This window comes from Eriocheir sinensis, chromosome 36 (assembly GCF_024679095.1).
Source record: "Eriocheir sinensis breed Jianghai 21 chromosome 36, ASM2467909v1, whole genome shotgun sequence".
Taxonomy (NCBI): domain Eukaryota; kingdom Metazoa; phylum Arthropoda; class Malacostraca; order Decapoda; family Varunidae; genus Eriocheir; species Eriocheir sinensis.
The window spans coordinates 5,162,339-5,190,023 of record NC_066544.1 but is presented as its reverse complement, the minus strand read 5'-3'; the positions used below and the strand labels follow the sequence as shown (position 1 = coordinate 5,190,023).

Here is a 27,685-nt window from a genome sequence, read left to right as displayed (position 1 = left end):
GGCCACGCCTCCTCCCATGCCCTGCTGGACCTGGAGTACCTCTTCAGGTGCAGCAGCAAGCCAAGTGCCAGTGTCAAAATCTGTGTGGCGCTGCGCTGCGGCGGGAAACGCGTGGCCCGCGCTGACCTGGAAGAGTTTCTCGGCCAGCTGACGCGAGGTGGCCGCCTTGACTCTTTCTTCCTGTACATACACGAAGAAAAAGTCGCCCTCCAGCAAGCCAATCAGCCAATCCCGTACCCAGCTACGGAATGGCTTTTTGAGGGAGCGCCACGAGGCACACATGCGCAGGTTAAGGCTGAGGCTCAGGAAGACAATGATGATATGGACGAGTTGGAAGACAAATACAAAGAATGGAAGGCTTACCTCGAAGAGGTATTCTCCCCTGAAGATGGAGATGATATTGACGAAGTGGAAGACTATAATGACAACAACTACCAGGAATGGAAGGCTGATCTCGAGAAGATATTCTCCGTTGATGATGATGATGAAGTTGCAGGCGAGGCGACCTCCGAGTTGCGGGAAGCCTCTGGTGAAGGAACTGAGGCTGCAGGCGAGGCAACCTCCGAGGTGGAGGAAGCCTCTGATGAAGGAACTGAGGCTGCAGGCGAGGCAACCTCCGAGGTGGAGGAAGCCTCTGATGAAGGAACTGAGGCTGCAGGCAAGGCAACCTCCGAGGTGGAGGAAGCCTCTGGTGAAGGAACTGAGGCTGCAGGCGAGGCAACCTCCGAGGTGGAGGAAGCCTCTGGTGAAGGAACTGAGGCTGCAGGCGAGGCAACCTCCGAGGTGGAGGAAGCCTCTGGTGAAGGAACTGAGGCTGCAGGCGAGGCAACCTCCGAGGTGGAGGAAGCCTCTGGTGAAGGAACTGAGGCTGCAGGCAAGGCAACCTCCGAGGTGGAGGAAGTCTCTGATGAAGGAACTGAGGCTGCAGGCGAGGCAACCTCCGAGGTGGAGGAAGCCTCTGGTGAAGGAACTGAGGCTGCAGGCGAGGCAACCTCCGAGGTGGAGGAAGCCTCTGGTGAAGGAAATGAAGCAGCATACGAGGCTACGTCTGAGGTGGAGGAAGCCTCTCAAAACGGTACAATGGCCGCAGACAAGGATGTTCCCCATCAAGGCGAATCCTCTTCAGCAGTGACCGTCTCTGCCACGCCCTCCACTGCTTCGTACGCTTACCGCAGCCTGGCTGTGGCTCATAGATTCATCAGTCGCCTTGCAGGCCCCGAGGACCGCCACCTCGAGGATCTGCGGCGCAGCTATGGGGTCCAAATCGTACGGATTAAGCGAACCCTGCATGTGAAGGGCCGCAGAGACGCAGTGCTGAAGTGCCACCACTCCATGCGCGCCAAGATCGCTGAGTGGCGGAGTTGTGACGACGCTGAGGCTCACTAAGCGACCTACCGACACCTGTGACGGTCCCGTAACACTGCTCATGACCTGACGCCTGACGGAGACACTGAAGCTGCCGACGAGGCGACCTCCGAGTTGCGGGAAGCCTCTGGTGGCACCATTACTACCGTGTGTCTTATCTTTTCGTTTCTTATTGTCTAGACATTGTTATTGTTGTACTTGTCATCAGCTGTACTTTAGTTTTTATTGTACTGGTAATGGTGATAATAATAAAAATATTACTACTACTACTGCTACTGATACTACTACAACTACTACTAAACTACTACTACTACTAATAATAATGATAATAATAATAATAATAATAATAATAATAATATAATGATAATAATAATTATACTACTACTACTACTACTACTATTACTACTACTACTTCTACATTTAAATCTACACTCTAGAAAGGCGAAGGTTACGAGGTGACTTGATCGAGGTTTATAATTGGATGAAGGGCTTTAATAAAGGGGATATTAATAGGGTTTTGGTTATAAAAGAGCCAGGCAGGGCACGCAGCAACGGTTTTAAGCATGTAAATTCAGATTCAACAAAGACATAGGCAAGAATTGGTTTATCAATATAGGGTGGTGGACGATTGGAACAGGCTTGGCAATCATGTCGTGGGTGCCAATACAATAGATACATTCAAGAAGAGGTTGGATAAATTCATGGATAGTGCGGCTAGGTGGGGTTAGGTTCACAGAAGCTGCCTTGTATAGGCCAACCGGCCTCTTGCAGACTCCTTACGTTCTTATGTTCTTACGTTCTTATGTTTATTATGCGGAGGGAAGGAAAGGGACAACATATGGAGGATGAAGGAATGACGGATGAGGGAGGAAGAGACGGAGGGAGAGGAGAGAAGGCGGGAGGGAGAGAAGGGAGGAAAAACGGAAAAGAAAGGACGTCATGTAGGAAAGAAAATCACAGGAAGGAGGGAAAGGGAAGGAGCTGGAGATGAAGGGAGGAGGGAAGGGAGGGAGAAGGAGGGAGAGGAAGGCAGGAAGGAAAACCACAGGAAGGAGGGAGGGAAAGGGAGGGAACGAGAGATACGATAAATAATTGAACGAATAAAGTTGCTTGCTGAGAGAGAGAGAGAGAGAGAGAGAGAGAGAGAGAGAGAGAGAGAGAGAGAGAGAGAGAGAGATAAGGCAGGCGTCTCTCTCTCTCTCTCTCTCTCTCTCTCTCTCTCCCCTAAACGTCTTTCCACCTCCAGAGTTTGCCTTCCTTCCTTTCTTACTTCCTCCTCCTCCTCCTCCTCCTCCTCCTCCTCCTCGGGTACACACACTTCCCTCACCATTAACAACGTGGCTGTGTTTGTCTATCAAGTGTTGGAAGGCTTTTTAATTCTATTTTTCTGTATTTAAGTAAAGAGAGAAGGCAGTCATTCCATCGCCGCCCCTCCTCCTCCTTCTCCTATGCAAGTTAAGAGGAGGAGGAGGAGGAGGAGGAGGAGGAGGAGGCGATTATACGGTTGACGAAATGTAAGTAATCAGAGAATGTCTTTTTTTATCTACATATTTTACGTAATTTGACGAAGAAGAGTGAGAGGTGATGAACGAGGGAGGAGAGGTGGAGGAAGAAGAAGAAGAAGAAGAAGAAGAAGAAGAAGAAGAGGCGGAGGAGAAGGAGGAGTAGGAGGGTCAGAAGACGGTAAGGAGGCTATTATACCAGAATACACCCATACATCCTCCTCCTCCTCCTCCTCCTCCTCCTCTTCAAACACACTTATGGTTAAACAGTAAAGGAGACGATAAAGAAATTCCACGGAGGGAGTTTTTTTCCTTCGCGTGAGATGTATGGAAGGAGGAGGAGAAGGAGGAGGAGGAGGAGGAGTACAAAGGAGTACAAAAGAAAAGCAAACAGCAACAGACCTCTTGGTCCTAACTAGGCTGTTTGTTGTTGCTACCATCTACTGTATACGAGTCAGAGACACAGGACAGCAAAGGCGGAGGCTCCTCCCAGCCGAGGCTGGCACGAAAAGGAAGAATACCATGTGGTATAGAAAAACTACAATGGAATTTTTCATGGACAGAAGGAAGATCATACACGACAACTAAGCTAACACTACTTTCTGTTAGACCGGAGCAAAATAGCGGATGTTCGGGTTAGCTTCTAAATATTTGTCTAGTCGGTTTTTGAACGTGCAAATAGTTTCGCTTTCGACGACGTTTTGAGGCAAACCATTCCACACATTGATGACACGGTTGAAGAAGAGGTGCTTTGATTCATTTGAGTTGAAACGCTTCCTCGTTATTTTGTATCCATTTTCTTGTTACGTTTGGTTGAGAGACTGTAAAATAATCATGAACATTAACGTTATCGAATCACTTGAAAATTTTAAACACTTCTATAAGGTCACCTCTTAGCCTGCGCTGTGATAAGCTGAATAAGTTCAGTTCTTTAAGTCTGTCAGGAGGAGGAGGAGGAGGAGGAGGAGGAGGAGGAGGAGGTTGGGGAGGAGGGGTGGGTGGAAGGTAAGGAAGAGGGGAATGACTTAAAGATGGAAGGAGGAGGAGGAGGAAGACGACGACGAAGAGTAGGAGGAGGAGGAAGAGGAGGAGGAGGAGGAGTGTAGCGGGAAGAGGAAGAGGGACAAGGGATGAGGGATGGGTTGCGGTGGTGATTATATACAATTAATACAAAGGTAATGAGGAAAATTTCAATGTATATTCTTAAGACATAACCGAGGCAGACCGCAAGGGGGGGAGAGAGTTGTCCTCCGCCGCCTGGGACAAAGAGGAGGACACGGGACGGGAGGAAAGAGGAAGAGGAAAGAAAGGATACAAGGGGAAGAGGACTCAAGGACTGAAGGAAAGGAGGAAGAAAGAGGAAGGAGGCAGAGGGAAGAAGAGGAGGAAAGGGGTAGAGGAGATGGAGAGGAGGAAGGAAGAAAAATGAAGAGGAAAGAAAAAGGAAAAGGGAAAGAGGACAAGAGGACAAGAGGAAAGAAGGAAGAAAGAGGAAGGAGGAAAGAAGAGAAAAGAAAGGAAAAGAAGAGGATGGAAGGAAGAAAGAGGATGGAGGAAAAGGAAAGAAATGAGGAAAGGGGAAGAGGAAAAGAGAACAAGAGGAAAGAGAGGAAAGGAAGACAAGATGAGGAAAAGAGGAAAAGAGGAAGGAAGATGAGGAAAGAAAAGAGGAAAGGGGAAGAGAATTAAGATGACAGGAGGAAGGAAGGAAAGAGGGAGGTAGAGGAGGAATGAGAGGAAATAAATGAGGAAAGGGGAAGAGAACACGAGGACAGGAGGAAGGAGGGAGGAAAGAGGAAGGATGAAGAGGAAAGAAAGGAGGGAAGGGGAAGAGGAGAAGAGGACAAGAGGAAAGAGAGGAAAGGAAGAGAAGAGGAGGACAAACGGACATGCCTCGGCCGCTCCAGGAACCCACCGTGAAAAGTCTCTTGTCTCGACTCACACGCGTCAGCCATACTGTTTAATAGTCTCTCTCTCTCTCTCTCTCTCTCTCTCTCTCTCTCTCTCTCCCATCTTTATCTTCATTCTCCCTCCTTCCTTTTCTTCAGTATCTCTTTGCATCCTTCTGTTTTCTCTTTTTTCATTCATTCTTTTTTTTTTATCTTTTCTTTCTCTCTTTTATTTTTTTATTTCATTCTCATATTCATTCTCTCTCTCTCTCTCTCTCTCTCTCTCTCTCTCTCTCTCTCTCTCTCTCTCTCTCTCTCTAATGTCCCGGGTCGCCGCGCTCCTCCCCGCGTTGATGAAGAAATGATAATTGCCCCGTGTGACACCTTCTATGAATCTTGATTAGCCTCCGCCCGGCCCGGCCCACCTGCCCGCCGCCCACCTTACCGGGACAGCCGTCACCCGTCAGCCCCGGGGAGGAGGAGGAAGGAGGAGGGAGGAGGAGGAGGAGGGAGAGAAGGAGGAGGAGGTCTACTTAAAATATTATCTACCTCGGTTGTGGGTGACACGAGTGAAGGAAGGATGAGGGTGGGTGAGGCTGGTGGTGGTGGTGGGGGTGATGGGGAGTCATGGGGGTGGTGCGGGAGAGGGGTAGGGGGTCAAGGGGGAGGGTTCAGTCCGTGTAGACAAGGGCCACTATGGAATATTTTGGTGCACAAATCATCCGCGTTTTGACGTGGTTATGGCCCGCCGTGGGGCGTCAGAGGGTTTGGCGCGGGTGTCAGAATGTATCGTCCGGGCCTGGAGAGGAGCGGTGAGCGGGGGTGAGCTGTGCGGGAGGGGGGGGCGGGGGTGACACAGGGGCGGCGTGGGGGCAAGGGCGGGGGAGCGGATAACAGGGTGATTCGCGCCTCAATAAACTGGGTCTCGTCGGGGCGTAACGCGGGTCACAGGCGGCAAAGCGGGGCGGCCGTGGGTGGAGGGGCGGTGTGACAGCGGCCCGGCGCCCCTGCATCTGTCTGGCGCAGCGTCTGAGGCTGGAAGATTTTTCTTTAATAACCACTTTAGTTGGTATCTCAGACGGGGCTCTTGTCGGGGCGCATCCCATCCCGCATTCCTGAGGCCGCCTTCGCCCTTACGCCGGCCCGCACACGGCTGAGGGACGGCGCGGGCAAGGCGGCGCGGGTGGGTCTCTGACGGGGACGGCCATCTTGATATGAAGGGCCAAAGATCCATAAAGTTCTGTGTTTTGATGCAAAGGACTATGGAAAATTTAATTGCTGACACGGCGGGTAACGTATGGATATTGGCCGCCGCTGCACCCACCCGGCCCGCCTGGCTTTAATTTTTTTGTCTTATCTCTTATTCCGCTTATCGCTGCGAGGACCGAGAGGGAGAAACGTAAAATATTAAAGCAAAGGAACACCACCAGGAGGAGACGAAGGAGCAGGAGGAGGAGGAGGAAGAGGAGGAGGAGGAAGACAGAGACGCCCGGGAGATGCCCTCGGAGGCGGCCTTGCATGTTTCAGGTTATGGTTGAGGTTAATCACTCCGGGCGAAGGACCTGCCGACTTGTCTTAAATTGCTTATATTTTTTTCCCCTCCCGCCCGCTCGACGCTGACGGATGGGCGGACCGAGTGTGGGCGTTGTGGGCGGTGGTGGTGGTGAGGGTGGTAGTAAGGGGGGTGAGGGAAGAGAAGTGATGGTTGTGGTGATTAGTGATTGGTATTGTGTGTGTGTGTGTGTGTGTGTGTGTGTGTGTGTGTGTGTGTGTGTGTGTGTGTGTGTGTGTGTGTGTGTGTGTGTGTGTGTGTTCGGTCCCCCTGAGCCACCACCTGTCCCTTTTGGTCCTCCACGTCGGGTCCTGGGCAGAAAAATTGGACACTCGCCAATTAGACTATTTGACAAGAAAATTGGGTTGTCTTCCTGACGCCGAGGAATATGATAAACGCGGCGGAGGATACAATTTTTTCCTCTTCTTTGCGAGTGTTGCGGAGTGCTGTGTTTGTATTTATTCCTCGCCCTTCTCTTCTTTTTAATGCCGCGAAGGGGTGGATGACAGTTAATGCGATGGATGTAGGATTATTTTTGCTTCGCGTGTGGGTGGTTGTGTGTGTGTGTGTGTGTGTGTGTGTGTAGAAATTATATACACACAGAGATCTATTGAGGTATATCCACATGAATTCATATTATATTCATACCAGTATATCTGTGTGCATTTTTATTTTAGTTAATGCATAAGTCTGTCTGTCTGCCTGTCTATCTCTCTATCTGTCTGTCTGCCTGTCTATCTCTCTATCTGTCTGTCTGTCTGTTCATCTGTGACTTTCTACTTGTCTGTTTATCTGTTGCACACACACACACACACACACACACACACACACACACACACACACACACACATCCCAGGAAGCCAGGTGAGCGTAAATCACTGCAGCAGGCGATTACCTTCGGAGGCTTCCAGCGCACGTAGATCAGGAGGAAGCAGGAGGAAGCAGGTAAGAGGTGCGAGCTTAATGGCAGCGGGTGTGTCGCCGGCCGGAGGAGGAGGAGGAGGAGGAGGAGGAGGGAAGACAGGCCAATAGTTATTTCCTGTCTAGTCCTCAATGCCATGCCAGTCACGTCCTCAAGACACACACGTAATGGCAGTGATACCTACTTGAGGGATGATGGTGGTGGTGGTGGTGGTGGTGGTGGTGGTGGAGGGGAATGGAGCAGTTACTCAGTTTGGAATAGTGTGATGTTGATGATGACTAAGTGTTATTGTTTGTTGTTGTACTAGTGGTGGTGGTGGTGGTGATGGTGATTGTAGTGATGGGATTTGGGGTTGTGGTGGTGATGGTCATGTTAGGTTGTGGTGGTGATCATAGTGGTGATGATTGTCGTGTGATAATGGTGATGATGATGGTTGTATGGTAGTTTTGACTAATACTAGTGGTAGTGTTGGTGTGTGTGTGTTGGTAGCGTTGGTGATGATGGTGGTGTTGGTGGTAATCGGAATCCAAGTGGTGATGATGGTGGTCGTTGAAGTGGTGGTCGTGCTGGAGGTGATGATAACGGTGGTGGTGTCGTGGTGATAGAGGGAGTCGTGCTGGGGGTAATGGTGATACTGCTGGTGATGGTGGTGATGGTGGTGATGCTGGTGATGCTGGTGGTGGAAGTGGTAGTGACAGAGGTGGTATTGCTACTGGTGGTGGTGGCTGTGGTGGTAGTGGTGGTGGAGGAGGTAGTTGTGTTTGTGGAGGTTCAAGAGGTAGTCGTGGTGGTGGTGGAAGTTGTAATCTCAGTGGTGGTAGTGGTTACAGTAGTGGAGGTGGAGAAGGCACTTTTAATGGTGGAGAGAAGTCGTAGTAGTGGTGGGTGGTAATGGTGGTGGTGGTAGGAGTGGTGGTGGTGGTGGTGGTAATGGTAGTGTTCCTAGTGGAGGTGAGTGGAGGTGTCGTAACTATAAAAGCAAGGAGGGCACGACTACACCTCGGCCTCGGTGCCCACGCCCAGACACGACCCAGACCGAGGAATGAGGAAGAGAAGGAGGAAGAGAAGGAGGAGGAGGAGGAGGAGGAGGAGGAGGAGGACGTTAGCGGCGACGAGGAAAAATAATAGGTGCAAAGATTTAAAGAGGAACAAGATTTATGACCAACAACAACAACAACAACAACAACAACAACAACAACAATAAGAACAACAACAATAAGAACAACAACAAAGTATATACATCAATGCGAAGACAGAACGAAGAGAAAAATTAACACGGAAATAAAAAAAAGTAAAAAAACGAAAGAAAACGACAGAAAAGAAAGAAAAAAACTATTACACATCGAAGAGAGAGTTAAGCGACACGCAATTAATCGGTGAACGCGTGTGAATGCTTGCCATCAACTGTTACTTTGAAGAATTACTATAGTCTATATGTAAATCAGAACATACCTCTCTCTCTCTCTCTCTCTCTCTCTCTCTCTCTCTCTCTCTCTCTCTCTCTCTCTCTCTGATGTATAATAAAACACTAAAGACATCCAATAAACTGTCTCTCTCGTTCTATTCGACATTTTTCCATCAGCAACTAACAAGATGGAAACTAAATCTCATCTAGTCAGGATTTACACTAGATGCTGAGTAGTAGTAGTAGTAGTAGTAGTAGTAGTAGTAGTAGTAGTAGTAGTAGTAGGGGAAGAAGGATGCGCAGCAGAAGCAGTACACGAGGCTCGATCAACCCTTTCTTGGCCTCCTCAGAGCAAAAATTCCTCCCAGGTGTAAATTCTCCTTGCCCCGGGGCGGAACAGGCAAATCTCCCAATCCAAATAGCGGGGCTGTCCTGAGGCCCGTCCCCGTGGGCTGGCCGCTATCCCAATCCCGGCCCGCCCCGCTCCGCCCCACCGCTCCCCCCCACCCCGTCCTGCAAGGCTGAAATACTGACGGTCGCGGCAAGTAAGTGGCTCAAAATGCATAGTTTGTTAAGTGAATTGTGTGTCGTGCGTAAAGTGAGGAGGAATCGGAACTCTCTATGCCCAGGAGGAGGAGGAGGAGGAGGAGATGAAGAAGGAGGAGGAGGAGGAAGAGGAGGAATGGGAGGAGGAGAATGGACGAAAAAACGGACAATCGGAGGTTTAAATGTGGATGTTGCGATGGAGGAGAAGGAGGAGGAGGAGGAGGAATGAGGCTGAGGTAGAGGAGAGAGATGAAGAAGAGGAAAAGGAATAAGAAAAGGAAAACAACACGTGGCATCTATAGAGTATAAAAAAAGAAGAAAAAAGCGACCACAATAATTTTTCCCCTCTAGTTCCACGATGGGATAATGTGTGGCTGACGCGGCTACCGGACACACACACACACACACACACACACACACACACACACACACACACACACACACACACACACACACCTTTCCATCCACTCCCCTTTCCCTCCCTGCCCTTGTCCCTCCACCCCTTCCCTCTAGTCTAGCCCCATCACTGTCCCTTTCATCCTTGACCCAATTCCCTCTCCTCATCATCCTATTCTTTCTATCCTATTCTCCTTATCCTTAACTGTCATCCTTTACCCTCCACTTTTAAGCCCTTCGATTTTAGCTCTCTTCATTGCCCTTCACATTACTCTCTCTAACTTAGCCCCATCATCTTACTCAGACCCATCCCCTTCCTCCTTTCTAGTCCCATCATCTTAATTCCTCCACTTGTCTTTCCACCCTATCATATCTTCACCAAATTCCCTCCATTTGTTACATTATCTTGATCCTTCCACTTCTCTCCACCCATATACGCTCTCTATCCTCACCCAGATCCTTCCAATTCTCTCCACCTTTACTCCACTGAATCATCTCTCAGCCCAAACCCCTTCCACTCAAGTCCCACCCATTTAGTCCTTCCACATGTCCCCAACACCACCTAACCACCACCACCCCGTCCTCCCACTCCCCGCCCCTCCACAGTCACAATAAATCCCGCGAACTATTGACACTCGCAGCGGCCAAGCCAAACACGGAGAACACGACAAATCCCGCCATGAACGCCAAGTAGCAACGTCCAAACCCTCCTGTGTCCTTTCGGTCCTTCGCGTCCCTTCAACCCTATGGCCCGGCGTTAAGGACCAGGGACACGGCCATTAACCCCCCCCCCGCCCACCCCCCGGCCCTGTACGATGCATCCCCGCCAATTATACGCCTTATGTCTCTTTATAAACCACTACGGGAATTACACGGCTGAGGTAATGACAGTGGTTATGGGACGACAAGAGGGGAGGAGGAGGAGGAGGAGGAAGAAGAGGAAGAGGAGGAGGAGGAGAGATATAGAGAGGTGTCATTACAAGAGGGAGGATGTAGTAGCAGTAAAGAGAAGAGGAGGAGGAGGAGGAGGAGAAGAGAGGAGGAGGTGAGGGGAGAAAGAGAGAGGGACAAGTGATGGTGATGGTGATGGTGATGGCGGTGTGATGGTGTTGAGTCACTGTCGTTTAATTAGGTTTCTCTCTCTCCCAGATTATTATTATCGCCGGCGGACCACGTGCCCAGCAAACCGTGATGTCCCTGATGCACGAGGCGAGAGGGAAGGTAATGGCTGGTGATTATTGGTTCTTGAGGCGAGTGGTGATTGTGGTGGTGGTGGAAGGGAGGTTGGTGGTGGTGGTGACAGGTCCTTATGTGTGTGTGTGTGTGAGTGTTTGTGTGTTTGTGTATGTGTGTGTTTGTTTTTCCTTCTTTCCTTATTGTTTATTTATCATCGTTTAATCTTGCTATCTATCTATTTACTATCTTGCTATCTTCTTTTTTTTTGGTGGTGGTGACAGGTTCTTATGTGTGTGTTTGTGTGTTTGTGTGTGTGTGTGTTTTTTTTCCTTCTTTCCTTATTGTTTATATATCTTGCTATCTATCTATATACTCACTATCTATCTATTTACTATCTTGCTATCTTCTTTTTTTAATCACTTCCTATCTTTCTTTTTACTTCAGTCTCCCTTTTCTGCCCACTTGTCATTTTCTTTTATTGTATTCTTAGTTTATTTCCAATGTTTCTGTAATTTCCACTTTCTTTGGTCTCTCATTTGATTTCACTTTTACTTGTTTCTTCCTTCTCTTTCTCTTATTCATCCATCTTTTTCTCTTCCTTCTCCTCCTCCTCCTCTTCTTTCTTCACACAATCTTCCTCCTCACTTTCTCTTAATCTTTATAATTTCCTCTTATTTTACGTTATTGTTCTCTCCTCTCCCGGCTCTCAAATCCCCTTCATCCCCAGGCAAATCCCCACCTCCCATTCCCTTTCTCTGACCACTTAATTCCCTCCCCTTCCCATCCAGTCGCTTCCCATGCCATCCAATCTCTTCTTTTCCTTTCCGATCCCTTCCCTTAACTTACAGTACTTTCCTTTACTCTCACTTTCTTATAATACTTTCCCTTTCCTTCATTTCCCTTTCTTTCCCTTTCCTTCCCTTCCCTTCCATTCTTATTCCATTCCTTTCCTTTTTTTATCTTTCCTTTCCCTCCCTATTCCTCTCCTTTGCTTTTATTTCCTTCCCCTTCCCTCTCTTTCAATCCTTTCCCTTTCCTTTCTTTTATCTTTCCTTCCCTTCTCTTTCCTTTCCTTTCCTTCCTTTCCCTTTCCTTCCCTTCCTTTCCTTTCCTTTCCTTCCCTACCTTCCCCTCCCATGCCTTCCCCTTTCCTTCCTCTCTATTTCATTTCATTCCGTTTCCTTCCCTTTCCTTTCCCTTTCCTTCCGTTCGTGTCCTTTCCCTTTCCTTCTCCTCTCTTCCATTCTCCTTTCGTTCCCTGCTCAAGTATCCTCAGCACCCCCTCCTCCTCCTCCTCCTCCTCCTCCTTGACAGCCATTACTCTTCTGGTTAATCACCCTCCCGCTCTTCCTTCCCTTCCTGCTTCCTCTCTCCTTTCCTCCACACCAATTACAACGCAGTGACATGCTCGCAAGATGATAGTTATTGGTGCACTGCAGGAGGAGGAGGAGGAGGAGGAGGAGGAGGAGGAGGAAGGAAGAGGAGGGGCTGGATACTTTTTTGTGCTACTACAGAAGGAAATGTATCACAGTGTTGTTTATGTTGCTGTTGTTTTTTGTTTTCGTGTTGTTGTTGTTGTTGTTGTTGTTGATGTTGACGTTGATTCTGGTGTTGCTGTTAGTGTTGTTTTCTTTGACTGTTATTCGTGTTGGTGTTGTTTGTGTTGTGGAATGCATTAGGGAGAAGAGGAAAAAAAAGGGAGAGGAGATAGAGGAGGAAGAGGAGGAAGAAGAGGCAAAGGAAGAGGAGGAGAAGAAGGAGAAGAACGCGGAGGAGAATGAGGGTGTGGAAGGCGTGGAGAGAAAAGACAAGAAGAAAAAATGGTAAAAGTATACAAATAAAAGAAGGAACAGGAGAAGATAAAGGCGTATAGGAGATAAAGAGGATGAATAAGACACAGGAGGAGGAGGATGCATGCAGGGAATGAAGAAGGTGAAGAAGAAAATGGAGGAGAAGGAAGAGTAAAGGAAATGAAAGAGGCGAAAAAGAAAGAGAAAGTGAATGAGGAGATGAGGGAAGGGAAGGAGAAGAAGGAGAAGTTGGAGGCGTAAAGAAGATGAAGGAAAGGAAGGAGCAGGAGGAAAAGGATGAAAAAAGACGGTGTAAGAAAGTGAGGAGAGAAAAGATGAAGTAGAATGAAGGAACAAGTTGAAGAAGAAAGATGAAATGGAATCGTATAAAAGATGAAAATGGAAGAGTAAAAAAAGAGAAAATATTATGAGTGTGGGAGAATGTACCGACCTATGCAAGGGAGACAGAGAGGGAGCCAGCGAGCGAGTAAATGAAACCTTTGCCTATGTACTTAACGTTACTTTATCACAGGCCACCCCGCCATTGAGTCTTCGGGGCCAAAATAAACACCCGCATTAAGAAGCTTGGAGATGATTAGCTTTATGTTATTAAGCGCAAGTGGGTATTATTTCGTAGGTTACCCTGTCGCTGGAGTGTGTGTGCGTGTGTGTGTGTGTGTGTGGGGCGGTGTGTGTGTGTGTGGCGGTGTGTGTGTGTGTGTGTGTGTGTGTGTGTGTGAGACAGACAGACAGAAACAGATAAACAGACAGAAACAGACAGACATACAGACAATCAAACAGACAGAGACAAAACCAAACACAGAGAGACGAACAAAGACATGCAAACAGACAGACAAAGGAACACAGGCAGACAGAAACACAGACAGACAGACAGAGACACAGACATACAAATCGACAACCAAAACACAGACATGCAACTAGACAGACAAACACAGAAAACAGACATACAAAGAAACTAATGCACGTACACCACCCATCCATCAACCCATTCATCCATCCATCCAATCATTCAAACAGACAGACACACACACACACACAAACAAAATCACCCCTTTTCACCCTGTTCACCTGAGCGTCTACGTCCGTCCCTACCTGTCCGCACTCATCTCTTTCTACCTGTCTGCTCACCTGGTGTTTGCGCGGCTGTCAGTCCGTGTCTCTGCTGGGTGAAGGGGTCCAGCGAGAGGGAGGGAGGGGAAGGACGGGGGGTAGGAGGGGACGGGGGGGAGGAGGGGAGAGGGGAAGTACAGGCAGGCAATGATGAAGAGTGAATGGAAGGGAGAAAGGAATCAAAATGGGAGGGAAGGGAAAGGATGCAAGGTACGGAGAGGGGAGGAGAGAATGGAGAGGGAGAGGGTTCGAGGGAGAGGAAAGAGGAGGAGGAGGAGGAGGAGGAGGAGGGGTGTTAAGGGAAATTCGAAGAAGGAAAACAATGACTAACAAAGAAAAAAATGGAAAAAGAAATCACGTGGAAAATTGCCTATAAAACACACACACACACACACACACACACACACACACACACACACACACACACACACACACGCATACAACTCCCTCAAAAAACTACAGCAGAAGCGGCAGAAAGAGCAACAACGGAAGAAGAAAAAAAAATCACCACCACCACCACCACCACCAGCAGAGTCGGGCCCGAGCAAGGGATTTCTTCTCGATAAAACTCGCCGGATTTTGCGTCGATCTGCACACCATTTTTGAGGGCGGGGACTCGGTTCTTCTTTTTCCGCCTCTCTCTTCCACCCTCCAAGCCGTTTTTTCCCAGGCTGGTCCGCGGATTTTGAGATTTCGCCAAGCCAGTTTTACGAATCCGAATTTTGCCATAAGGGAAGGGAAGAGAAGGAGAGGGGCGCGAGGGGGAGGCGAGGGGAGGGGAATGAGGGATATAAGGGGCGGGGGAAAGGGAAGGGTGAGGGGAAGGAGGCGTGGAGAGGATTATTTCACACCCCACGGCTGCAGTGCAAAAGAAAACCAGTGAATAAACGAATGAATCTTTTTCTTGCCGCTCACGCCCCACGCACGAGGCGGTGAGAGGGAGGGCGAGAAGGGGATCACGCCGGGGCTGTGGCAGGATGTGTTGCAAGGCTCCGAACACTGCTACCTCTACTACTACTACTACTACTACTACTACTACTACTACTACTACTACTACTACTACTACTACTGCTACTACTACTACTACTACTACTACAACTACTGTTACTACGTCCTCTACTACTATACTTCTACTAATAATAACAATGATAACAACAGTAGTAGTCCTAGAATTAAGTAGTATTTGTATTTGTATTAGTGTTTGTGGTAGGTAGTAATAGTGGTATCAAACTTAATCAATAGACTGTTCAAAGATATCAAGTTTCAGAAAATACCTTCCCGCCTATCTATCAAAGTCTATACAACCGGACACAAGAAGCAAACTTTAATTAAAAAAAATGTATCGCAGGACAGCGTCACATCAGGGCAGGAGAATGCAGCATCGTCCCAGGCTTCCCACGGCCCTTTCAGAACTCTTTCAAACCCCTTTCTTAGTACTCTCCCAGGGAAAGAGGGGCGGGGTTAGGCTGCGGGGGACCTGTGCTCACCGCTGATCATCTTCCCACAGGTGACAGGAATTTTTTAAAACTTCCTATTATTCTTTATTAAGTTATGTAGATATTTGGGTTTATGAATTCCATTTTTGGGGCGGAGGCAGCTTCAAGTGTTGGATTTTCAGAGTTAAGTCGATAGATTACAAACTCATTAAAAAAAAAGTGATGTGAGAAAAGTTTCGTTTAGTCGGCGCAACATCTGTGGTCATATGCTGGAGAGAGACAGAAGGGGAAGGAATTATAGGAGAAGGGAGAGTGGAAAGTGATGTAAGAAAGTCAACAAAACCAACTCAACAAGCCTTAAAAATGGGTAAAAAAACAAATCAGCCACATTATTGTTACTAAAGACTAATGACGGTTATTTAATCAGAGGCTGGCGTGCTGGTGACGGGTCTTGAGGGCCTAACGAGGTGTGTGCTGCGAGCGGTGCCGAACAAAGCCTAACCGACCAGACAAATTACTCTACCTGTCAGTAATGGCCTCGAATCACCCACTTTACTGAATCAAGGTGTTGGTAGATTCTCAGTCCTATTGTCAACTCTTTGGGTCAACAGTTTTGTCGTTTATCGCTGCGAGGACAGTGCGTTGGTCTCCCGATTATCTCTTTTATTTTTTTTACAACAAAGGAGACAGCTCAAGGGCACAAAAAAAGGAAACAATGAAAAAAAGCCCGCTACTCGCTGCTCCTAAAAAAAGAATCAAAAGAGGTGGCCGAAAGAGAGGTCAATTTCGGGAGGAGAGGTGTCCTGATAATCTTAATGGTCTGTGTCTGTCTCTGGTGCTTAGACGTGGGTTTCGTCAAATGAACCCCACACGCAGTCTAGTCATGGATCTGTCTTTGGATGGATGCAACTCCGTGTAATGACAATGGCTACTGTGATGTGTCTTAAGGTTCGAGTATAGTAACATGGCTTCATTATCATCATAGTGTTGATTTTCTGCTCATGTGTCTGCTGCTCGGCTGGTTAAATTCCTTTCTTGGGCTCTCGAATGTCTTTTTCTCTGTCTTTTTCTCTGTAAGTCTTCTTTAATATCAATAGCCTACTTTTTACTGGAGCTGTCATTCATTCTCTTTTTACGCAAGACATGTCCTTTTCCACCCTAATTTCCTCTTCTTAATAAGCCGCCGCAGCTCGCTAGTATCAGGCAGTCAGCTGGAAATTTAAGAGTCGCCGCTTGTTCTTGCCGCCGTCGCTGCAGTCTCACTCATTTTTCTTTTCTCCTGCCTCGGCCAACAACTATAACTGTCCGCGGTTTCCTGTTATGAACCAATCTTACTTACTGCAGGAAACAGGTTTATTAATGGCCCCGAAACAAGATACTGACGCTGGAATTAAAACTAAACTCACCGCCTTCGTACGGTAAGGAAACTAAGCTACACATAGAATAATACGAATGAAACACAAAAAAAGTATTGTTATTCATATACTTGAGCGGTAAGGGAAGGAGAGGATCGGGAAATAAGGAACGACAGATTAATCTTCACGTCGTCACACTCGGCTGCACGTAATGTCAAGCAAGGTGGGTCGGCATTCCCAGACGCCTCCACCCCTCACATCAACTACTTCCAAAGGTAAAAAAGGAGATCAATCGGGTCCTTTTGAGTGTTTTTTTCAGGTTCATGGTACAGCAGAAGGGTCAAACTACCACCAGGGTCATAATACTACCCCTGGAAATGCCTAAAACTCCTACGAAAGCCTTGTCAAATATGTGAGCTTGGGCGCCGAGATGTTTAAGAAAATGTTCCCTTGGCAGGAGGTCGCGCCGCCGCCCCTTCGCCCCAGGAAAGCCTACGGGACGCGCCACCACCAGGACACCGCCCGCACACCTGCCCGCACCGTTAGCAGGGCGGCGCACCTGGCGGCCGACGCTGCGGTGGGCGACGCGAGGAAAATGTATTGCAGCCGAGCGCTTTGTCATAATTTAAGTATTGTTTTTTCGTTCAATAAATCATCATTTTCTTCGAATGCATTATTATTATTTTTACCTATTCATTTCTCGGCCCAATGCAGCTCCAACCCTTCCCTTCCCTTCTGCCCTTCCTCCCTTAAACCCTCCCTAACACCATATATTCTTCCCCCTTACCTTCACCCTTACCCATCTCCCCTCTCGACCCAATGCAGCTCCTACCCTTCCCTTCCCTTCTGCCCTTTCTCCCTTAACCCCTCCCTAACACCATATATTCTTCCTCCCTTACCCTCACCCTTACTCCCCCTTCCACTCTCGACCCAATGCAGCTTCCCCCCCTCACCCCTTCCTTAACACCCCATAATCTTCCCCCTTCCCCTCACACTTACACCATTCCTTCCCCCAGCACACCCATCTTTCCCTCTTACCCCTGCAGCTCCTCCCCCTCCCCTCTATTCTCCCTCACCCTCTCCCTCACACGACGATATATTCTTCACCCTTCCCCTCCCCCTTGCACCCTTTCTCCCCCACCACACACCCATCTTTCCTCTTATTCCTGCAGCTCCTACCCACTTTCCCCATTCTCCCTCATCCCTTTCCTTCACCCCTACCTTCCTTCCCCTCCTTTCCCCTTATTCTACCCACCCATTCCTCCTCCCATGCACCCAACATCCTCCACTTCCCCTTCTCCCTATCCCACCTTCCTCTCTCTCACCCTATGTATATATCTCCCTTACCCTATCATTCCTCCCTTCCCTTGCCGCCTCCCTTCCTCCCCAAACCACCAGTGTAAGGTAGCATTCAGGCCTCACCCTTGCCCCAACCCCCGCCTTCTTGCCTTCCTCCGCCCTACTTTTTATTAGCGGGTTATGCAGGGCGACCGCGAGAGGGCAGGGCGGAGGGCGTGAGGGAGAGGGAGGGGGAGGGAGGTGAGGAAGGGAAGCACAGGAGGGGGTGGTTCACGGTCACGACTCCTGCGAAGATAAGACTTGGCAGGGTGAAAGGCAGGGGAGGAAGGGAAGGGGGAGATGAGGAAAGGGAGGAGAATAAGAGAGGGAAGGGGGAGATGAGGAAAGGAGGGGAATAAGAGAGGGAAGGGGGAAATGAGGAGAGAAGGAGGAGAATAGGAGAGGAATGGAGGAGATGAGTAAAGAGGGAGGAGAATAAGAGAGAGGAATAGGGGAGATAAGGGCAGTGAAAGGAGAATAAGAGAGAGGAATGGGGGAGATGAGGAAAGAGGGAGGAGAATAAGAGAGAGGAATAGGGGAGATGAGGAAAGAGGGAGAATAAGGAAGGGAAGGGGGAGATAAGGACAGAGGAAGGAGAATAAGAGAGGAATGAGGGAGATGAGGAAAGTGGAAGGAGAATAAGAGAGAGGAATGGGGGAGATGAGGAAAGAGGGAGGAGAATAAGGAAGGGAATTGGGAGATGAGGAGAGAGGGAAGGGAGATATGAGGACAGAGGGAGGAGAATAAAAGAGGGAAAGGGGGGATGAGAAAAGTGGAAGGAGAATAAGGAAGGAAAAGGGAGATAAGGAGAATAAGGAAGGAAAGGGGGAGATGAGAAAAGAGGAAGAATAAGAGAGAGGAATAGGGGAGATGAGGAAAGAGGGAGGAGAATAATGAAGAGAAGAAGGAGAGAATGAAGACAAGATACTAACACTTCACTCTCTTTGTTTCTATTTGTTTGTTTTTATGTTCATCTTGGTACCAGAATCAACTATTTTCTATCATGTTAAAAAGTTTTGTTCGCTAAATTCCTTTTCTTGGGATGATTACTTGTTACCTCAGTGTTAACATTCACCTGCGTACACCATTGATTTCCAAGACGATGATTGCAATGGTTGATTATATTATTTTTCTCATTTTCTCAATTTTCATTCATTATTGCGCCGCTCTCACGTATTTGATTCAATTCTCTATTTCTTTCCTGCCTCTCTTCTTCGTTGCGCCATCCACCTCTCACCTCTCTCTCTCTCTCTCTCTCTCTCTCTCTCTCTCTCTCTCTCTCTCTCTCTCTCTCTCTCTCTCTCTCTCTCTCTCTCTCTCTCTCTCTCTCTCTCTCTCTCTCTCTCTCTCTCTCTCTCTCTCTCTCTCTCTCTCTCTCTCTCTCTCTCTCTCTCATCTCCTACATATCCTCTACTTCCCCAATCACTGTTTACCATATTCCCTCACTTCCTCCTTCACCAACACCATTTCCTCAGTTCCTCTTCCCCTTCTGCTATTTACCTCCACTCTCACTTATTTTCTCACCAATTCCTCTTTTATCATTCCCCCGTCACCAAGATCTTCCTCATAACATTTTTCCCCTTCCTCATTCCCTTCCTAGCCTTCATCCCCAATGCCTGTTCCTCTCCTCGTCTGTCCCTACCCATGTCCACCCTTTCTCACGTTCCCTACCAAGATTATTCCTATTCCACCCCCAAGAAACCCCTCCATTACCCTATCATTACTATAGTCCCATTCCTACTATGCACGTTACCCTCCCCTGCCCCTATCCTTCCCACCCACTTTCTTTCTTTCTTCCTTATCTTTTCCCTCCTTCGTCATCGCCTCACTTAAATCTACTGTGCATCTTTTGTCTCTCTTTATCACCACTATCCTTTTCCTCTCTACCTTCTCCCTCCTTCGCAACCTCTTCACATTTTCACACCATAAACCTTCCCTTCCTTATTCCTTCCCCTTTCCCTTCCTTCCTTCGCTCCTTCGTCACTGCCTCACCCATACGTCTACCATATACTCCTTCTACCTCCTTTCCTACCCCTTCCATATCTTTTCTTCCTTTCCTCCTTCCTCTACCACCTTCTCATCCCCTTTCCTTCCTTCCCTAATCTTCCTCTACTCCTTCCTCTACCACTTTCTCGTCCACTTTCCTTACTTACCTTTTCTTCCTTTCCTCCTTCCTCCACCGCTACCTCCCCCGTCTACACACGACCTACCATACCCCAACCCCCCTCACTCCTACCCTCTTATCCCTTCCTTTTCCTCCTTTCCTCCTTCCTCTACCGTTGCCCCAGTCCATTTTTTTTCTTACATTTCTTCATTCCTTTCCTCCTTCCTCCTCCTCCGTCGCTACCCCCATATACCTACCATACACTCCTTCCCCTCTATCCCTTCCCTACCTTTTCTTCCTTTCCTTCTCCCTCTTCACCTCATCCCCTTTCCTTCCTTACCTTTTCATCTTCCTCCTGCACAGTTACCTCCTCACCCATACATCTACCCCTCACTCCTTCCCTCCCATCCCTTCCCTACCTTTTCTTCCTTCCCTCCTCCCTCCCCTCCACCACCTACCCCCTCGCTACCGTTCTCTGTTCGCGAAGCTGTTCAACATGCAACACTTAATATTCTCCCGGCGTACATGCTATCCCACCTGGACGGGCCGGCAGGTAAGACGCGCCAGGTAAGGGGAGGGACAGGTAAAATGACCCTTAACGCCACACCCCTTAAGACCTAATGGGTGAGGGAGGAGGAGGAAGAGGGTTGAGTGCTATTTGGTTCCGGGGTTCAAGATTCCGTCCTTTCCCGGCACTGTATCTTCTCATTTCATCTATTTTTTTTTCCAGGAGTCATTTGACGTACATGAGCATTGTCACCCGCCAAGCCCCGACTCCCCGGGCGACGCTGGGGGAGGTGGGGGAGCGGGAAGTCAAGGAGGGTGAGGGGAAGGAAGGTCAGGGGGTGAGGGGAAGGGGTGAGAGGGGTGAGAGCGCTCGGGAAGAAAGATGGGAGGGTTAGGTAAGGTAGGAGGGATAATGTGCTAAGGGGAGGAGGAGGAGGAGGAGGAGGAGGAGGAGGAGGAGGTGGTTTAGGTGGAGGAGGAGACATTAGGGGGACGAGGATAGTTGGAGGTAAAGGGAGGAGGGAAAAGACAAAGAAGTGTGTGTGTGTGTGTGTGTGTGTGTGTGTGTGTGTGTGTGTGTGTGTGTGTGTGTGTGTGTGTGTATCACCACCACCCCTTCCCATCACCCCAAGAAGAAAACTCCCCCATCACCCCTTCCCTCACCCCTTCAAAACCCCCTCACATCACCCCCATTAACCCCTTCTCTTGACGCCCCCCTTACCCCTTCCCACCCCCTTATCACCCTCCCTGTTCCACCCCCTATACCCTACCACCCCTCCCCCCTCCCCCTCTTATTCTCTCGCCCCCCACTCCTCCCCCTTCCCCCCCACGGCTTCTCATTGCCCCCATGGACCTTCACTGCCCACGCCACCGCCCCCCACAGTCCCCTTGCCCCCCCTGCCCCCCCCCCTTTCGCCCCCCATCGTCAGACGTCATCAGTGGGTCGTCTCGTAACCATTGTCGGGTCTGTCAGCGGCCTCGGAGGGGGTCGTGTGTTCCGCCTCTTGCCCCCCTTCCTCACCCTCCATTTTCCTTCCCTCCCCTCCCCAGCACATCTATCCGTCCTTTACCCCTCTCCCTTTCCTCCTCCTCCTCACCCCATCCCTTTCCCTCCCTTTACTTCCCTTCCCTTCCCCTCCCTTTTCCTTCCCTTCCCTCCCCTCCTCAGCGCACCTATCCCTCCTTCACCCCTCTCCCTTTCTCCCTCCTCCTCGCCCCATCACTTTCCTTCCCTTCCCTTCCCCTTCCCTTCTAATGCGCCCCCCTCCCCCTCCCTTACCCCTATCTCTCCCATTTCCTCTTCATCTCCTTCCGCTTTTTCTTTCCTCCCCCATCCATTTCCCTCCCTTCCCTTCCCCTTCCCTTCTTATGTGTCCCCCTCCCCTCCCTTCCCTGACCCCTCTCTCCTCCCTTCCTATCCCTCCCTTTTCCTCTTCATTTCCTTCCGCTTTCCCTCCCCTCCCATCCTATCCCTTACCTCTTGCCCTTCCCTTCCAGTCCCTCCCTTTCTCCCTTCATCCTCCTTCACAGTGTTCCCTTCCCTCCCTTACCCCTCTCATTTCCCTCCCTTCTTCTCCCTTTCATTTTCTTCCCCTTTCACAGTGTTCCCATCCCTCCTTACCCCTCTCTCCCTTCTCCCCCTCATCCCCTTTCCGTACCCCATCTCCACTTTTCCCTCTCCTATTCCCCTTCTCTCTACCCTTTCCCCCTCCCCTATCTCCTCTTCCTTCTCCCCTCCCCTTTCCCTTTTTCCTTCTCCCCCTCCCCCTACCTTTCTCCAGCCTCCATCCCCTATCCCCTCCCTTACTATCTCCAACACCCTTTCCCTTACCTCTCCTGTCCCTCCCTTCCAAATCTCCCCATCCCTCCCTTTCCTCCCTTTTCATCCATCCCTTACCATACCCATTCTCTCCTTATCTTCCTCATTCCATCATGTCTCTCCCCTACTCAACCCCTTCCTTACCATGCTATCCCCTTCCATTCCCATCTCAATTACGTTTCCCATTCCCCTCGTAGTCTGCACTTTGACACCCCATCCCCACCCCTCTACATTTCTCCTCTTCCATATCTTCTCCTTTCCCTCCCTTTATGATTATTTCCCTCCAACTATTTACATTTTTTTTAACATCCCATTAATATCTTTACTTTATCCTCTGTCTTTCTCTTTCCTTCTCAATCACCTTATTTTACCTTCCCTCCCATTCCCCATTTAAATCTTCCTTACCCTTAACATTTCTTTCTTACATTTTTCGGCCCCTTCATCCTTTTCTAATCGATCGTTTCTCCTCTCTCCAGCTTCCTTCTTTCCTCTCATCTTCCTTCCTCATTTTTCCTTTCCATCCCCCTTCCACCTCCTCCTCTTTCTCTTCTGTGTTTCTTCCTTTTACCTGATTTTGCCCCTTACTTGTGTTCTTCTTTATCCTCCTTATCACCTCCTCCTCCTCGTCCTTTATTCCTTCCTTCCTCTTTCCTTTCTCCTTAATTCTATCTTGTATTTCTTTTTCTCCTCCGTGTATTTTTTTTCTCTTCTTTTTCAATTTATATTTTTGTTTCCATGTTCATTTAACGCATTTTTTTTTTATATATCTGTGTGTCTGCCTGTCTGTCTGTGTGCTTGTCTGTCTGTCTGTCTGTCCCTCATTACAATTCCTCGCCATTCTCTTAACTTCATTTCCTCTTCCTATTCCTATACTTCCTCTTCTCCCTTTTCTGCGACCTTCTTCTTTCTTCCTTCCCTTCCCTTTCATCTCTATTGCTCTTCTTCCTCTTCACGTTACTCTCTGTTCCACCTTTCACCCTTGTCCTCCCATTCTCTTCTTCCTCCTCCTCGTCTTTACTCCTCTCTCTCTCTCACTCTCTTCTCCCCCTTCTCTTTCTCTTTCCTTCCATATCTGCTTCACTTTAAACAATATCCTCCCTTTCCATGTTTCATTCATCCTTTGTTTATCTAATTATACCTTTAAATCTCTTTCATCTACTCTTCCTCATTAATTCTTCGTTCTTTTGTTTTACTCTCATTCCTTTTATTACACTTTTTCCTTCACGCTTTGCACTTATTCTTTTCCATAATGTGTGTTTGATCTATTCTGTTTTCTCCTCTCTATACCTGTTTACCGTTTTCTCTCCTCCTTTGCATTATCTCCTCGTCTTCTCTTCCCCTTCCCCTCCTCCTTTACCCCTTCGTCCTCTTTCGCCCTTCCTTCCTCTCTTTTCAAATTTTCCTTCCTGTTTCCCTTTTTTTCCCCCTCCCCACCCATGCCCATCACGGAGGCCTCGGCAGGTGGAGGGCAGGCGGAGGAAGGAAGGAAGAGATGATGGATGATAAATGGATGACGAACGGATGAATAAATAATGGAAATGAAACACGGATGGACATCGACATAACGAGATACGGCGCTGAGAGGGACGGAAAGAGCCTCCATGACCCCCCCCATCCCCCCTTCTCCCTCCTCCCCTCGTCTTCCTCCCCCTCTTCTTCCCCATCTCCCTTTCCCTTCTTCTGTATCTCCTCTTTCCTTTCATCCTTCCCCTTTCTCCTTTTCCTCCCCTTTCCTCTTCCCCTGCTAACCCAGCTCCTTTCCCCTTTTTGTCCTTCCTCCTCTCTCTCCCCTTCTTCTCTTTCCCTTCCCCCTTCCCCCTCTCTCCTTTTCTCCCTTGTCTCCCCCTTCTCCTCACCTTTTTCCTCCTCTCCCTTCCCCCTTTCTTCTTTTTCTCCTCGTCTTTACCCCTCTCTCTCTCTCTCTCTCACTACCTCTCCTCTTCCCCTTCTCCTCTTTCACCTCTTCTTCCCCCTCTTCTCCCATCCTCTCTTTTGTGGCGATATCACACACACACACACACACACACACACACACACACACACACACACACATAACACGATAAGATAAGGAAATTACGACAAGTATGCAAACCAACCTGTTATTATGAGTAATTTCGCGTACCAACAGGCCAACCGAAGTACGCCGAACTGATGTTTTAAAGATGCTGCTGCCGCTACTTTTGCTATTTTATCTTCTATTTCGACTGTTAATACTGTTACTTCTTTTTGTTCTTGTTCTTCTTGTTCTTTTTGTTCTTCTTGTTCTTCTTCTACTACTACTACCATTACTATTACTACTACAACTCCTCCTCCTCCTACAACAACTACTACTACTACTACGACTATTATTTAAACAGCGCTTTCAGTTTAGTGCTGCAGTGTTTAGGGAAGGTCAGGCTCTATGGGTGCATGGTCAGGGACCCAAGCGGCCTGCCCTTGCCTAAACATTGTGACACTAAATTAAACTAAAGAGTTCCCTAAAGACAATCATCCACAAGGTTTCTCCAGTAATATCTGATGAATCGTGGCGCAGTCCGGTGTCCTTGTCATTGCTGTGGTAAATAGGTACACACTGCAGCTGCTTTCTCCTCGTGGATGAGAAAAACTTTTGGCAAACTGTTCTTCGTTTCTCCTTAATTCAGGAAGTTGTGGTCAGCCCTAACGTAACGACCAAAAAATAAATAAGGGGGAGAAAATATCAAAACGAGTCGTGACTTACCGAGTTATTCTGTGACGCGGCGACCTTGGACTGGAAAGAAATAAAATGGTTTGGTCATCAGTTAAATGCAATAACAAAAGAAATAGTAATAGTGATAATAGTAATAACAATATGATAATGATAATAAAAACGATAATAATGATAATAATAATAATGATAATGATAATAATAATATGGTAAAAGTAATAATAGTGACGATAACAATCATTAGCATTATGTTCAACTCCCCTAACACCACCACTGGCAAGCACCGGTGAAACACAAGCCACCACCACCACCACCACCACCACTACAACCACCACCACCGCCACCACCACTACCACCACCACCGCCACCACCACCACCACCACCACTACAACCACCACCACCACCACTACAACCACCACCACCACCGCCACCACCACCACAACCACCACCACCGCCACCACCACCACAACCACCACCACCGCCACCACCACCACCGCCACCACCACCACAACCACCACCACCGCCACCACCACCACAACCACCACCACCGCCACCACCAGTACAACCACATATCACCCACCGGTAAGACCTCATCCATAAACGAGTGTCTATGGGAGGGTGCTAGGCTATAGAGGTAAGTCTTGGTAACGAAACAGGAGGCTAGTTAAGCATCTCCATCCACTACAGACACAAAGCTGAGCACAGTGGCAACGCGCACCTCAGGGAAGCTTCAACTTTCAGTAACAACAACAACAACAATACGGACACACTGGCCACGGACCTCCCCCCAACAAGGAGACGAGGCTGAGCACTGAGGCAAGGCGCGTCTTTGGGAATCCTCAACGCACCGGGTGGGGGTGGGGGGGGGAGACAGGCAGGTGGTCAAAAAACAAACACACACAAAATAAATTCGTCGCTGGATCATGACAGACGCGCGTTGAAGTCTGTCTGTTGCGGTGGCGAGGTGGTTGTCAACTTTCACAGACACGCGTGGTTCATGTTTTCTATTTTTTCTTATTATTTTCTTATTATTCTTACTATTTTCATACCATTTTCTTTTTCTTTATTATCATTTTCTTGTTATTCTTTTTCTTATTTTCTTTTATTTTGAACCGTGGATCCAAACTTACTCATTCTTTTTTTCTGGTATCTCTTTTTATTTGGTATTCTTTCTTCCTAGGACGCAGCGGGCCATTTGTTTCTTTCTATTTCCTGCGTCCCCTGATCTCTCTCCTTCGCCGAAAAAAATACAGTAATAAACAACAGTAATGAAAAATAAACGGAAACAGAGAATTGATAAGGTCCAGGAACTTGATTTTTCTCTCATTTATTTGGTATTCATTTTTTTTCTTTATAGGATCAGTACGTACCGGGCCATTATCTTTCTCTTTCCGGCAGCCTCTGATCCGTCTCCTTAAAGAAATATATATACAATAATAAGAGAGTAATAAATATAAAGATTAACAGGGAGTTGATAAGAACCGTTATGCTAATCCGGCGTCCACTGCCTTCAAATCTTCGCAAACAAGATCGTATCAGTTTAGTTTTTATCAAGTGGATGAATCAGACAGAAATTAATGTGGTGTAATCTCTCTCTCTCTCTCTCTCTCTCTCTCTCTCTCTCTCTCTCTCTCTCTCTCTCTCTCTCTCTCTCTCTCTCTCTCTCTCTCTCTCTTGCTTTAATTTCCTACGTCCTCCTCCTCCCTTCTTTGCTAACATGTTTATTCTTCCTTGCCCTCCTCCATGTTCCTCTCTCCTTTTCTTCAGGTTACTTTCTGTCCCACATTCTCTTTATTCACCTCTACTTTGCCTCCTTGTTATCCTTTCTTTCCTTGTTTTGTTCCTTTTCTTAGTTCAGCCAATTTCTTCATATTTACTTCCCTCTTTCCATCGACTCAGTTCCTCATCTCTTTCCTATATACTATTTCCTCTCTCCACCTCAGTTCCTCTTCTATTTATATTATTCTTTCCTCTTTACAACATTTCAATTTTTCATTTTTATAATTTCTTATTTACAAGCTCTCAATTCCACTTTCCTTGCACTTCTTTTTAACTTCTCTTTCTTTTTTGCATCCTCTAAACTAATTTTCTCTTTCATATCAGTGTTTCCTCTTTCCATCCTTTAAATTCCTCTCTTTCCTTCATATTTATCTTTCTTCTTCACACCGTCTCAGGTCCTCTTCTTTTCGTATTACTCTTCCCTCTTTCGAGTTTCTCAATTCTGTCTTCTCTCAATTTTTCTTTTTTCCTCTTTCCAACGTCTCAATTCCTGTTCGGTGTATATTTTCGAGGCATTTACTGCGTTACACTCTACTAGGACGTTGTGGGTGTACGTCCGTCTTTCCTACACCCCCGTCCACACCCACACCCTCACACCTACAGCTGCAGCCTCGCACCCACACCTGCCGCCCCAGCTACCACATCTCAAAAACAACACTAAAAAAAGCCAATTAATATTTACCTGTGTCGCCTCACCGGTAGTTACACATCAGGTTTTCTCTGTGTGTTCCGACAGGTAAAGAAAAGATGAAAAAATATGGCCGTCATAAAATTGTCATTCCCCACCAACAATATATAGTTTTTGTTTTGTATTTATTCTTCCTGTCGAGTCAGTCTGCTGCTTGAACGGCTGTGAGTTTGGTTGTTGGTGTATTTAGTATGCATCGAGATGTTCCGGCTGACGATTTATAGACAGGAGAAAAAAATAAATGCATGATCGAAGAGTAATTGCATGCCAAATATCGATTCTGATTTTGTATTCTTTAT

The 27,685-nt window shown here is 47.9% G+C and overlaps 1 protein-coding gene and 1 long non-coding RNA gene across 41 annotated transcripts in view; one reads left to right on the top strand and one right to left on the bottom strand.

Moving 5' to 3' along the window:
• The window catches only part of LOC127007635 (retinitis pigmentosa 1-like 1 protein), a 1,806-nt gene extending 236 nt beyond the window's left edge, over window positions 1-1,570 (top strand). The window contains exons 1-3 of one of the 40 annotated variants that reach the window (XM_050878792.1): window positions 1-837; window positions 892-945; window positions 1,000-1,570. The exon at window positions 1-837 is cut by the window's left edge and continues 236 nt beyond it. In XM_050878792.1, coding sequence (XP_050734749.1) covers window positions 1-837; window positions 892-945; window positions 1,000-1,386 — 1,278 coding nt within the window. In that variant the 3' untranslated portion in view covers window positions 1,387-1,570. The other 39 variants (XM_050878824.1, XM_050878791.1, XM_050878819.1 and 36 more) reach the window with 39 other exon arrangements.
• Window positions 1-27,685, bottom strand: part of LOC127007640 (uncharacterized) — a 106,654-nt gene that overhangs the window by 9,145 nt on the left and 69,824 nt on the right. Inside the window, exon 3 of the long non-coding RNA XR_007760314.1 lies at window positions 24,953-24,982. This is a non-coding gene — a long non-coding RNA (uncharacterized LOC127007640). The remainder of the gene's footprint in view (window positions 1-24,952; window positions 24,983-27,685) is intronic.